Below are 13,977 nucleotides of genomic sequence, written 5' to 3'. Positions count from 1 at the left end.
GATTTCAAAATATTTATCTATATCTATAATTTATAATTTATAATTTATATCTATAATCTATAATTTTGTATAATATATTAAAAATGTAAACACCCTTAGAAAAGTAATTTGAATTTTTTGTCCTTCATTAAAAGATTTTTCTTTAGACAAAATTATTTTTTTCACTTTTTTAAAATTATTTTTATTATATTAACTAAACTTCCTAAAATATATGAAACTCCTAAAATATATGATAGGAAAATTAATTAATATTTTTCTTTCTACTAGATTTTCTAAAATATATGAGACTCTTACAATATATGGTTGGAAATTAATTAATATTTTTCTTTCTACTGTTCAATTAAAAAAATACTCCTAAAATAGAACTCTATTAAGAAAATACTTCTATAGATATTGAGATGTACGTTAAACTATAAAATGAATCGAGCCTATTGGGAGAATATGATTGATTCGATTACATGTCTAAATTGATTGATATTTGATTTTCCAACCCTCAACTTTTTCACTGTTTTTGTCAGCATAATAGAATTCAATATGTGTGTATATATAAATCTTCTTTGTTTTCATTCAAAATCATTCTTTAGGATCAAAATTTAATCGAAGCTTTGTGATCACTATTATATTATTTTTTTTATAGTTTATAGGTCGTAGATGAATGTTGGTTGGCCTTGAAGAATTTATTGTGGAAAAGTTAGGTTTAATTGTATTGTTTTGATATCCTTATTATCTTATTATTTTATTTTAATTTACAGATGTCAGATGAGTATCGGTCGACTTTGAAAAAATTTTAAGGTAAAAATTAGGTTTAATTGTATTATTGTAATATCTCTATTAATTTGTTATTTTGTGCTAGTTTACAGTTCGTAAATGATCTCTATTGACTTTGAGATTTTTGTGTGTGTAAAGTTTAAGTTTAATTGTATTGTTTTGATATCACTTTTATTATATTATTTTATTGAAAAGTTAGGTTTAGTTATATTATTTTGATATCTCTATTGTCATTTTTGATAAATGTTAGGTTTAATAAATAAATTTTCCATCTTTACATGCTTAAAAGATATTAAATTTAATTATTATATTTATTTTTATTATTTAAACATATATCCTATATAGTGTAATGTTTGAATTCATTAAAGTGAGGTGCACACGTTTGCGCGTGCACCTAAAGTAGTTATATTATATATGCTAGATAAAATTGATCATTTCCTATTTATTTTAAGTAACAAATACCTAAATAAAATAAATATTTAATATCAATTTATTGGATTTGATTGTTTAATAGTTTTAAACCAACACACCATTGTTCTAATATCACCACTAAAGAATACTCTATCCATTTCATAATAAATGAATTGTTGAATTTTAACATGCATATTAAGAAAAAAACATTCAAGATATAAATTTAATAAATTTTCTATTTTTACCCCAAAAAAAGAAAAAGTTGATCTTATAATACCTTTTCAAAAGTTAATTGATTGTCAAATTATAAAGGCAAATTTGAAAAAAAAATTCAATGATTCACTTATTTTGAAATACCAATAAATACCCCAACAATTCACTTATTTCGAAACAGATGAAGTATGATGCAACAGATTGAGCTGCTTCTCTCTTAATCAGAAATTTGGGGTTAGAGTCATGGGTATGAAAAAATTCTTAGTAGAAAACGCTTCCCCCAAATGGGTCCTACACACTATAAATTTGAATTAGTTGAACTCTAGTACGAGTATCGAACACCGAGTGAAAACCCCCCCAAAAAATAATATTGTCCTAAAATCAAAACTTCCAAACAAACAAAAATTTGGGTCAACCCACATGACCCATATAACAACCAATCCCTAGAATTCTTCCACACTCTTCCTATTTACTAGGAAAAAATCGCCTCCTTTATTTCTCCCCCCTTTTTCCCACTTTGCCCTTTCCACATTTCCCAAGAAAGAAAACCTCAAAAACTTACCCATCAATGGCGGCCATGATCCGCCTATTCCGATCATCATCATCATCGTCATACAGTAGGTATTTTTCTACTGCAGCTGTGTCGGAAACTGTGAAATCTCAATCTTACCCTCGTAATCCTGTTACTACTAATGTTGAACCTAAGGGTAAAACTGTCCAATGGGTTTTCTTGGGTTGTCCTGGTGTTGGAAAAGGTACTTATGCTAGTCGTTTATCGACCCTTTTGGGTGTTCCTCATATTGCTACTGGAGATCTTGTACGTGATGAGCTGAAAAGTTCGGGTTCTTTGTCCAAACAAGTATGTTTCTTGTTCATAGTTGAGCTTGTATATTGTTATTGATTCAAAGTGATAAGATTTGCGTACAGTCTATTAAGGGCGAATCTTGGACAAAAAGATTTACCTTTTTATGTGAGTGTTTAGATTTTTGAATCTCAATTTAACCCTCATAAATCCTGTTACTAATAGCGTTGAACCTAAGGGTAAAACTGTCCAATGGGTTTTCTTGGGTTGTCCTGGTGTTGGAAAAGGTACCTATGCTCGTCGTCTATCGACCCTTTTGGGAGTTCCACATATTGCTACTGGAGATCTTGTACGTGATGAGTTGAAAATTTTGGGTCCTTTGTTGAAACAAGTATGTTTCTTGTTCATAGTTGAGCTTGTATATTGTCATTAATTGAAAGCGATAGGGTTTGCGTAAATTCTATCCTCCCTTAAGGGCGGATCTTGAGATTCGGGAGGATGTTTTCCCTAACCCCTAGACAAAAATTACTTTTTTTTACGTACGTATATAGATTTTGAATTCCGTGGACATGACGAGAGGTTGGCTTAGTGGTTTAGGGGGTTCAAAATTTATTTTGAGGTTCCAACACTGCAAGTATGAATCTTAGGCACTATATTGTTTTATTTTTCGAATCCCTTAGTGAAAATCCTGGATCCGACCGCACTTATGGGGTTAGAGTGGGTATGTTGTTGTCGTTGTTGAGTCTCTTTGCCCACAAAGGTAGTGATAAGGTTTATAAAAATGTCAACTTCATGATTCAATAATGATATAACTCTTTGATAAGTCTTATCTGGTGCTAGTAAGAGGTTAGATCTATATGCCTTGGTCCCGTAAGAAGGAGGATGGAGGAAGTCTTTAGGTCATATGGAGAACCAAAGATTGGGAAAAGAATTCCTTATGATATGGAATTGGGGTATGGTACACTAGAATTGATCTAGTTTGGGAGAGTAGAAACCGAGAAAGTATCAACGAATAATGTCCGAGAAAAAGTTTGTGATAAACAATTTAGGGATTTGGTTTATCTGTATGTTTACTTACTCCTATGTTGTCCGAGGCAAAAAGGGTAGATAAGTGCCATTAAGCTTCTTGTAGTATGAAAAAAGAGACAGCGAGTTGAAAAAACCTACAAAACCCATATATGTAAAAGTCGAATATGTTTAATTTGATCTGGTTTATTGATTTGTAAACCAGCATAGTTAGTTTTGGTCATTATTATGTTTTATAGCATATATGTCTGTGTATGCTATAACTAGTTTAGGTGTACGCGCCTCGCGCGTGTACCTCACTTTATTGAGTTCAAACGTTACACTAAATAGGATATTTGTTTAAATAATAAAAGACAAAATGACCTCCTGGACCCCTGTACTAAATCGGTTTTGTAAGCCGGACGCTTCTACTTACATGTTTGTCATTTGGACCTTTGAACCCATTAAAAAATAACGTTTTACGCTCTTTGACCGTTGACCTTGCCTATGTGGCATTGAAATGGTGACTAGGACAAAGGAGAGTGTAGTCACTCGCTTGGGGTACGAGTGGTGATCAATTTTTGGCTAATTTTACATTAAAATAATTAAAAAAAATTAAATTAAAAAAAAAATTTCTTCCATCTTTTTAAATTTAATGTTTTTTTTTAATATAATTTTTTTTTTTTTAAAACCTTCCCCACTCCACCCCAGCCCGTTCCCACCCCCACTCCCCACCTAGCCCCATCCCACCCCACCCCCAGCCCCTTCCATAAAATAATTTAAAAAAAAAATTAAAAATATTAAAAAAATAAAATAAAAAAAAGGCTCTGTTTTTCCTTCATCTTTTTAATTTAAAAATATTTTTAAAAATTTTAAAATAATATATATATATATTTTTAAGAAAACCCTTCCCCACTCCACCCTAGCCCGTCCCCACTCCCCCACCCAGCCCATCCCACCCCACCCCAGCCTCTTCCAGCCCCTCCACCCCACGCCAACACCCGTCCAGCCCTTCCCCACCCCCACCCCAGCCCGTCCCCAACCCCACACACCCTACCAGCCCAGCCCAGCCCCCCGCCCCCCAACTCCACCCCAGCCCCCCCACACACACGTGTTCACTTTTTATTTTTTATTTTAATTTTCCCCCTCAATTCAATTCTTTTCATTTTTTTAATTAAAATTTAAATTTGAAATCTTTTTATTTTTTTGGGGATTAAAATTAAAATTGAAAGTGAGTGATAATGAATATTGAAACAAATTAGTGAATTTCGCTTGAAAAAAATTAAATTTTTTGTGAATTTGTTAAAAATCAAATTTAAAAATAAAAAATTTATTATGTTTGTATATATGAATTTATAGTTAAAAATTTAAATTAGTTGGAGAAAAATTTTAATTATTTGGAATGGATTTGATGTTTAATTTGTGAGCAAAAATAAAAACATGATTATTCAAATTTTTCTACAATTTATAAATTTTTCTTATTTAATTAAATTAGTTTTAATATTTAATTTGTTATGTAGCAGTTTAAAAATGACTTGGAATTTAATGTAATACTTTTTTTTTAATTATTTTTTTAAATGACATGGCAGATGTGTCAGGCGTGGCAGCTGACGTGGGGGAGAGTGTGTTACACTCACCAAAAAAGGGTTTAAAATGTTGTTTTTTAGTGGGTTCGGGGGTCCAGATGACAAACATGTGAGTAGTAGTGTCCAACTTACAAAACCGACATAGTACAGGGGTCCAGAAGGTCATTTTGCCTAACGATAAATACAATAATTAAATTCAACATCTTTTGGAGAATTTATTTAATTAAACCTAACTTTTACCCAAAAAAATTCTCAAAGCCGATCGACATTCATCTATCACCTGTAAACTGCAACAAAATAATACGAAGAACGTATAATTTCATAGTAGAGGTAAATTTATTAGATGAGAAGAATTATACCTTAATATGTGAATCTTGTTTTAGTTATGAGCAATAGAAATTGCTGAAATAAATTCTACTAAAAGGACACAGAGAACGATAAGAACGTAGAATAGAGGTAAATTTGTGAGATGAGAAGAATATACCTGAAATATGTCGTAGTTTGATAGATAAAGAAGGTTAGTTATGAGCAGTAGAAAATAAAATATATTGAATTAACATGACACATTAAGCTAAATTAAATTAAGCAATTTATGTTGACATAGCAAGTAATATTGTGTTTAAATTAACAAAAGGGAGAGATGATATAACGTCAAAAACCTGAAAATAAAATTGTTGAAACTGTGCCGAGATGAAAAATAATGAAAGATCGCAGCTGCTTATAACGATGAACAATGAAAAAGCTCAAGGGTTTATATAGAAGAACGTAATGTACAAATCAAAAATGACAAAAATTTGGATGTGTAGGAAAAAAATAATTTTTTGGTTGAAAGAAACCAAGCAGGAAACAAATAGGAGAAAAAATAATAAAAAATCGGATGTTTAACAAAGTAGGAAAAAAAAAGTGGGTTTAAATTAATTAAGTAGAGTAAAAAGCTAAATTTGGTTGTTTTAACAAAGTAAGGAAAAAAACATGGGTTTTAATTAAGTAGAGAAAAAAGCTAAATTTGGTTAGAATTTAATTGTAGCAAAAATTTAGTATATTTATTTTGAAGAATTTAATTGTAGGGAAAAGGGTAAAAGATGATTTTGTCTAAAGCGGACTATTTTAATGAAGGTCAAAAATTTCAATTCACTTTTCTAAAGGTCTTCACACTTTTAATATATTATATAGAAGATGTTGTCAGAAGTCAAGACTACTCCTATACTTGTGCGGAGTCTTTTGAGTCATGATTGAGATTCATATACAAGTACAGAAGACAGACAAATTCTTGTACTTATAATTTATACTTTAATTTTTGTATATAATATTAGCCTGAGATAATCTCAAAATGGAGCTATATGATCAGTGAGGATTCATTTAGCTGACACAACTTTAGTTTGGGATTGAGGCGTAGTTGTTTTCATATTATATGTGTTTCCAACTTTATTCTTACTTAAAATCGGTTCATCTCCTGATCGGCTTCATCCTCTTTCAGCTTGCAGAGATTGTCAACCAAGGGAAACTTGTTTCAGATGAGATAATACTGAATTTACTATCTAAGAGGCTCGAGAATGGGGAAGCTAAGGGTGAAGCTGGATTCATACTTGACGGATTCCCTAGAACCGTGAGACAAGCAGTGAGTATACATTTGATTTTCCTGCATAAAATTCTGTCAATCTCATTTGTCTATGTATTAGCTCTTGGCTACTATCTCCAAAAACCTTATATGTATGAGATTGGAAGTCATGCTATGGCGATCTGTGAAAAAAGTCAGTGAGAATGAATTAGTCATTCCAGCTTACCAAAAACGAGAAAAGTAAGAAGTTAGAGGCTAAGTACTACTGCTCAATTTAGATTTGGTACTCTTTTGTCTATGAAAAGGTGTATCCCCTCTTTGTATGTGGTGGCAGGAATTTGAAATGATGAATAAGTGATATATAATTGTCTACCTTCCCGTTCTAGTCACTTCACCTAGTACATTCGTGTAATCTCAATTTATGTCAGAGGTGTTAGACAAAGCTTTGTGCAAGTTCTCTAACATTCGTGTCTATTTCTGCATCAGGAAATATTGACCGAGGTGACAGACATAGATCTGGTGGTTAATCTCAAGCTTCCAGAAAGCGTATTGGTTGAGAAATGCCTTGGCCGAAGGATTTGCAGTGAATGTGGAAAGAACTTCAATGTGGCATCTATTGATGTCGCGGGTGAAAATGGGGCTCCTAGAATCACCATGGCTCCACTTAATCCTCCCACACAGTGTATATCAAAGTTAATCACTCGAGCAGATGATACAGAAGATATCGTCAAGGAAAGACTTCGTATATACTGGGACAAGGTATTGTTCCAATATCTGAACTACAATATCTTCATGTGCACTAGTACTTAAATAAGCGTTTTTGCCTTAACATGAGTAACGATTCTCAAAGCAACGACTTCTTCCCTCAAAAGCATCTATGCTATTATCACCTTTCTCTTCAAAATGAAAAAAAATAGAACAGCTATATGATTTCCGTTCTTATCATTGCAGAGTCAGCCCGTTGAAGACTTCTACCGGAGCCAAGGAAAGTTACTTGAATTTGATTTGCCTGGAGGTATCCCAGAATCATGGCCCAAGTTGTTGGAAGTTCTCAACCTCGATGAGCAGGAACATAAACTGTCTGCTGCAGCTTAGTTTCATTAGCTGCTTCATATCTGTGCGCGCTCTTAACAATTTTGCAGAAAAGAACATATTCATTGGTTTCGCTTCTATTTTCTTTTTTCTCTTAATTTAAGTCAAATAACAAACTATATTGAGTGTACTTTGAAGCCGTAACAAAATACGGTGGCTGCCTTTGTTGGATTTCAATTTTTTATGAAGAGGTTTGTTGTACCATAGTTTCAGCAAGAGTTATAAAGATGATTATTTTTCCATTTGTGTAATAAGCTTATACCTTATAGTAATGACACATTCTGATTAAATACTTTTAGAATTATGACATAATCTAATATAAACAACTGATATGGTTTTACTTGGTGCATGTTTTGCATATCATGTTGCTCCAATTTCAACTAAAAGATGTTAATTGGCTTCATATTATTGCCTCAAGATTTGTTCAATGGGTAATGACATATAACGCATGATGTGTGGGTAAGACGAAGCCTAATATTGATGTCTGGGGAGGCAGGGGCGGAGTCAGGATTTTTACTAAGGGAGTTCAGAAGTAGACGTATGAAATAGCCTAAAGTTTTCGATGTCAATTATGTATACATAAATGATCATTTTTATCATGTATAAATTATAGTATAATTTTTCGTTGATGGGGGTTAGGATGAACCCCTGAGCTAAAGGTGGCTCCGCCCCGGGGAAGATAGAGATGCAAGTCCATACATTCCGAGTTATAAACCTGTTAAAGAGAAGAAGAGAATCGTTGGATTAAAACTATTCAGCGATATTCTTAACATAGTGTGATGTTGTCGACCTGATTTTTCTGAAAGAACTTACACTATTAAGAGTATCATCTGTTCAGGAAATGCTATAGAGAATTTGAGATCCGATACGAAACAACTTGTAAGTAGTTTATTTTTATTTTTTTCTTTTCCATGTGAGACATGTTCACAAACACCAACAAGAATATTGTAACCATATTAGGTACATACAAAGTTTAGTTTTCTATGGCAACATTGAATTTCATTGATACATGCATAAGTTAGTCATTTGCACAACATTTTCTCTTTAATTTCTATTTGGATCGAACTCCAATCCAAATAGTTTGTTCTGTTTTATTGCATGTGAAAGAAAGTGAAGAACAACTCATTCATCAACATTCCATTGAATAGGTAACTTCATTTGCATTTTCTTCATCATCATCTGCTTCTTCTTTATGCTTATTATTGTGGCGGAATCAGAAAATTACATTCTATACATAGAAAATTATACTACGTAATAGGTCCAAAATTACTATTTATACTATATTTTAAATCTTGAACACTCGAATTCATAAGAATTTTGTGGAGGAATACATAGTTATGTTCATTTTGTTGCATTTCCACTATCTTCATTCTTGATTTTCTTTATCCCTCTACTTGCCACGTTAAGTTAGCCGGGACGGATCTACAAAATGGAAGAAGATTCGATTGAACCTCCTTCATCAGAAAGTAACTTTCTATAATACTATTTTCTTTTACGTTTATATATTACACAATGTAACTTCGTGTGAAAAATTTAGTTTGGTAAAACATCCAACACATAATAATTTTTAAAATGACATGTCAAACATACAATAATGAATAATGTATGTATCAAAATATTTGTTTATTACAAACAATCTAATAATATATGTATCAAAATATCTATTAAATATTTGAATTCAATTAGTACTATTTATTTGAAATTAAGTGTAAAAGTATATATAAATCTCAAAAATCTTTATTAGACAGACATCCCAATGTCACATCAACATTCTTTATCAGACCAAACATTAAAATGAATAATTCAACTAATCTTTTTGTCATGGAAAATAAACTTATCCAAACTAATAATCTAGAAAAGAAACGTGTCAAAGTATAAGCCAATAGCATGAAAAGAAAGGGTAAAAAAGAGAAATACATAGAAAATTTCATGGATTAGGAAAGTTCTAAATCAATTATTAAAGTGATAACAAGACAAAAAGAGTACTATTTATTGGTAGATGTTAAATCATTGCCTAATATATCCATTAAAAATGAGCTAATATTAATTAATTCAATAAGAATAATATAATTGAAGCAAGATTTATTTATTTTGTTTAAACATATCGACTTTTTAAGTTATAGATTTTTGCTTAAATGTACAATATAACTTTGAGAAATGACATGCTTATTTTTGTATGGAATGTACAATATAACTAAACCAAAGAATAGTGTTTAGTTTTTTTTCTTATCTTCTTCATATATAGAGTTTTTTTTGTTTTTGGAGGGTGTTTAAAAAAACCAAACTTGTAACACTCTCAACCACAACGACAACATATGAATCTCGATAAGGTTGGGGTTTACGGACAGTGACGGAGGCAGAATTTCATCGAGAGGGTTCAAAAATAAATATACGGACTAGACGAAGGAGTTCAACATTTATTATATATACATAAAAATATTTTTATCCATGTAAAAATAATATAAAAATAGTATAATTTTTCGTCTAAGAAGGTTCATCCGAACCCCTCACGGTGGCTCCGCCACTGTCTACGCAGATGTTACCCTCATTTTTTGAGGATTAAATAGACTATTTTCAATCGCCCCTCGATCCGAAAAAGTGATCTCAAATAAAAGAGTAAAAGTTAGGATAAAATTATTATAGAAATAAAAATACTGAGAATAAATTAATACAGATAGCAACGTAAAAGATATAATTATTGTAATTCAATTTAATAAAGAAAGAGATAGTAATAGCATAATAATAATATTGATAAGTAAAATTCATGCTCTCCCTTAAAAGAAAGAAATCACTCGAGCAACTATCTGCTAATCGATATAGATTTATCTCTGTCAACCTCTCATACCTTCTTACCGTAACTTGTATGTCTTTAAATTTATATTCTTAAGAACTCACTACCTTCAACTCATTAAATGTAAAATTTACATTTTCCTCCAATTTAATAGTATTCAATTTAAAAGTTATACATTTTGAAATTAATAAATTATATTATAAAAACTCTGTGACTTTGGTTTTGACAAGTTTCTAATTTGTTGATCTTATGTCTGATATCACTTTGAAGCCTTTGCCCAAAGAGAGAGTATTTCCTTTTGCATTTCTGCCTAATTAACCTTATGGCAAAACCATATTTAGTACGAAGAAAAATATATTCTACGAAAAATATTTTGACAAAATATAAGTTGTTATTTATTTATTTATTTTAATATCAATAGTGTAGTGCATTTGTAGGTATGTTTTAAAATTAAATAAAAACTAATGTTAAAATCAATGTAATATCTTATTATTTTATTAAATAATAACATTTCCTCAAAAGGTGCAAAGCCTGAAAGCCGTATGACAAAATTTGTTAGTTTGTTTTCCCAACGATCCCGTTGTTTTATTTATACAAATATGTTTTTTTTTTTATCATCTATTTTTAACTCCCCCTTAATTATTAGTTATTTTAGTAGCTCTTATTATATATTTTAGAAATTTCTCTTTTTTATCATATATTCTAGAATACATAGACCGTTTTATAGAGACTTTTAACAAAGACGTTTTATAAAAACTTCTAAAGAAACGTAAGAAGTACAAATTATTTTTTAAATGTAAGAACATAAATTATTTTTTAAAATCTTTCGCGAAAATGTATTATAGATTTATAATTTTTTCTTATATATGTACACGTCTTGGTAGGTAAATGATTCCATAATTGACACGTGTCTTGCTGCTAAGTATCTTGCGATTTTAGGACACGAGATGCCAACTGGCACGTGCAGATTTTGTCTGTCTAGTCTTAGATTTTGTCCACGCAAGCAATGCTTACATGGATAATCACTAATGACGTGGAATATATTGCACCTCCTAGGCCTCAATTTGTACACGTCATCTTCTTGGAAACTTTCGAAAGAGACCTCGTTTGGGCATGTTGGTCATGAAAATAATAAGTGGAGTTTGATATTTGATTTGATCGTGAATATAAATTGAAATTATTTTTAAAATTTTGCAGAGAAAAAAGCGAAAACAAATAAATTAAATCCCTTACAGCAGGGACAACAGAAAGAAGACGGCTATCAAATTTTAGTAGTGTAACTGGACTCTAAGAAGAACCAAACTTGACTGTAATACATAGCTGATCGATCAGACTAGGAAAAACATAAAACTAAAATGGCATATATATTAAAGTGCTAAAACATGGATTAATCAAGATCCAAGGTCTTGTTGAGCAGCACATGACTTATTAGTATTGGTACTAAGTCCACCCTTTCGACCCATTTCTTTGTACCCTTCTTTACCTATCTGCTCTTTCCTGGTCTGTCCTCCTTTCTGTCCCAGCTCTTGGTACCCTTCTGTTCCTAGCTGCTCCCTTCTTGTTTGCCCTCCTCTGCTTCTCCCTAATTTCGTGCATTTAAAAATTACGTATAGTAATTAATAACTTAAAAATTTTTAAAAACAAAATAAAAATTAATTGAGTCTCAAAATTCAATCGTGCCACACATGTATCCAATTAGAAATGGGGAGAGAACTTTTTCAAACTTAGCTAAGCACACCAGATTTGTGACTTTCTATAAATATCATTAACAACAACATATCAGTATATTTTCACCAAGTAAAATCAGTGAAGGGTAAATATACAGAGGTGAGGTAGGTTAGTATCACTACTTCAAAGGTGAGGAAAAGTGAGGTAGAGGTGAGGTAGAGAGCCTATTTCCGCGATAGATCCTGGCTCAAGGATAAATCAATCTAGATAGACCCACAACTCAAAATAAATCAATCTAGATAGATCTCAACTCAAGATAAGTCAATCTAAAACAAAGAATAGCAAAAAGGATAAAACACAACAGAAATCACCACACCTCATAATACCATACACAAGATTCACCAAGTGATACAACAAATAATACAATATCCTAAAATAATACTAACCTTCTACCCTAACCTTCTATAAATATCATTAAGATTATTCTCAAACTAAAAATATGTGCTACATGTAGAATAGGATGATTAGATTGAATAATAAATCAACAAATATTGCATAGAACAAAACAAAACTAATGTCGTGATAAACCTTGAGCAAGATGCTCTTGAGCTTCAAGACTCTTTCCACCAGTGCCACCAGGAACAACTGTTTCTCCCTGTCTAGCTCTTGCATCAAGTTGAGCTCGTTCTTCTTGCTCTGATGCCATTCTCTCTCCCTCTTTCTCTCTCTTTACAATATACAATAAGAAAGTTAACCTGTTCATGCACCCCATATATATATATATATATATATATATATATATATATATGTGGCAGTTGTACTGAAGAGGCTTTTTTTGTTAGTATAAGTAAGATACGTGGCAAAAGAAAGACATGCGGTGCCTTACTCAATAACAATGCTGGCAGACACGAGTCACCTCTACGATTTTCCCACCGCATGCATGCATGCAACTACATTTAACTCAAGTGTCTCACACACAAAAAGAAAAAAAAAAGAAAAAGAAAAATATATGCAACAATCTTTTCTACACTAAAAGAAATTATTATTTGAAAGTCAATGGGCCCCATTAAATATGCATTATTTTTTTTGTTTGTTTTTGGGCATTTGAAGTTTACTGTTTTATGTTATCAAGATTTGACTTTTTTTTTTTTTTTTTCTTGTAAACGTGTGTTCGGATAAATTTGTATTCACCTTCCCTAATTTCATCAAGTTATTAGCTAATTAACTGTGTGCACCAAGATTTGCGCATAGGATGCCATTTAAAATTGAGAGCTCATAATTTTTTATCCATTTTATTAACTATTAGGCCGCATCCAAGGTGCTATCAAGATTTGATTTTTCTGGCCGTTGAGTCAAGTTTATGTGGAGTATGGAATAATCGTTGATGTTGATAATGGAAAGTTACCAAGATTTGACTATTTTTTTTTTTTATAAATGTGTGTTTGTATCAACTTGCATGTACAAGGAGAGGTGTCTTGGTATATGCTATTTGCAGATGATGCAATTTTGATTGATGAGACGCAGGGAGGTGTTAATGATAAATTGAAGGTTTTGAGATAAACCCTGGAGTCTAAAGGGTTCAGAGTAGGATCAAGACGGAATACTTGAAATGCAAGTTTAATGACTTGAGGCATAAGTACGAGGTAGTAGTGAAGTTGGATTTCCAAGTGGTTTGTAAGTGGGATATTTTTAAATATCTTGGGTCTAAGATTCAGGGTTATGTAGAGATTGATGAGGATGTCTCACATCGTATTGGAACAGGATGGATGAAATGGAGGCTTTCTCGGGAGTTCTGTGCGATAAGAAAGTGGCTTTCAAACGTAAAGGAAAATTCTATAGAGTTGCCGTTTGACCGGCTATGTTATATGGAGCGGAGTGTAGGCCAGTCAAGAACTCTCACATTCAAAAGTTGAAGGTGGCAGAAATGAGGATGTTGCAGTGGATGAGCGAATTTACTAGGAGTGGCAGAGTTAGGAATGAGACTATTCGGGAGAAGACGGAAGTGGCAGCGGTGGAGGACAAGATGTGAGAAGTGGGGTTGAGATGGTTTGGACATGTGATGAGGAGGGACACTGATGCCCTA

The 13,977-nt window shown here is 31.9% G+C and overlaps 2 protein-coding genes across 2 annotated transcripts; one reads left to right on the top strand and one right to left on the bottom strand.

The window, feature by feature from the left end:
* The first annotated feature begins 1,797 nt into the window (after nucleotides 1–1,797).
* LOC107842923 (adenylate kinase) lies at nucleotides 1,798–7,677 on the top strand. The gene is made up of 4 exons (XM_016686976.2): nucleotides 1,798–2,251; nucleotides 6,263–6,403; nucleotides 6,830–7,102; nucleotides 7,295–7,677. The coding sequence occupies exons 1-4, from the start codon at nucleotides 1,961–1,963 to the stop codon at nucleotides 7,436–7,438; spliced, it is 849 nt and encodes a 282-aa protein (XP_016542462.1). The 5' UTR covers nucleotides 1,798–1,960; the 3' UTR covers nucleotides 7,439–7,677.
* Nucleotides 7,678–11,485: 3,808 nt separating this feature from the next.
* LOC107842922 (carrot ABA-induced in somatic embryos 3) lies at nucleotides 11,486–12,664 on the bottom strand. Its single transcript, XM_016686975.2, has 2 exons — nucleotides 12,483–12,664; nucleotides 11,486–11,808 (listed from the first exon to the last, which is right to left on the bottom strand). Exons 1-2 carry the CDS (start codon nucleotides 12,655–12,657, stop codon nucleotides 11,618–11,620), a joined length of 366 nt encoding a protein of 121 aa, XP_016542461.1. The 5' UTR covers nucleotides 12,658–12,664; the 3' UTR covers nucleotides 11,486–11,617.
* Between the last annotated feature and the right edge of the window lie 1,313 nt (nucleotides 12,665–13,977).

The sequence above is a fragment of the Capsicum annuum genome, chromosome 9 (assembly GCF_002878395.1).
Source record: "Capsicum annuum cultivar UCD-10X-F1 chromosome 9, UCD10Xv1.1, whole genome shotgun sequence".
Lineage (NCBI taxonomy): Eukaryota > Viridiplantae > Streptophyta > Magnoliopsida > Solanales > Solanaceae > Capsicum > Capsicum annuum.
This window is presented reverse-complemented; position numbering and strand designations above follow the sequence as displayed.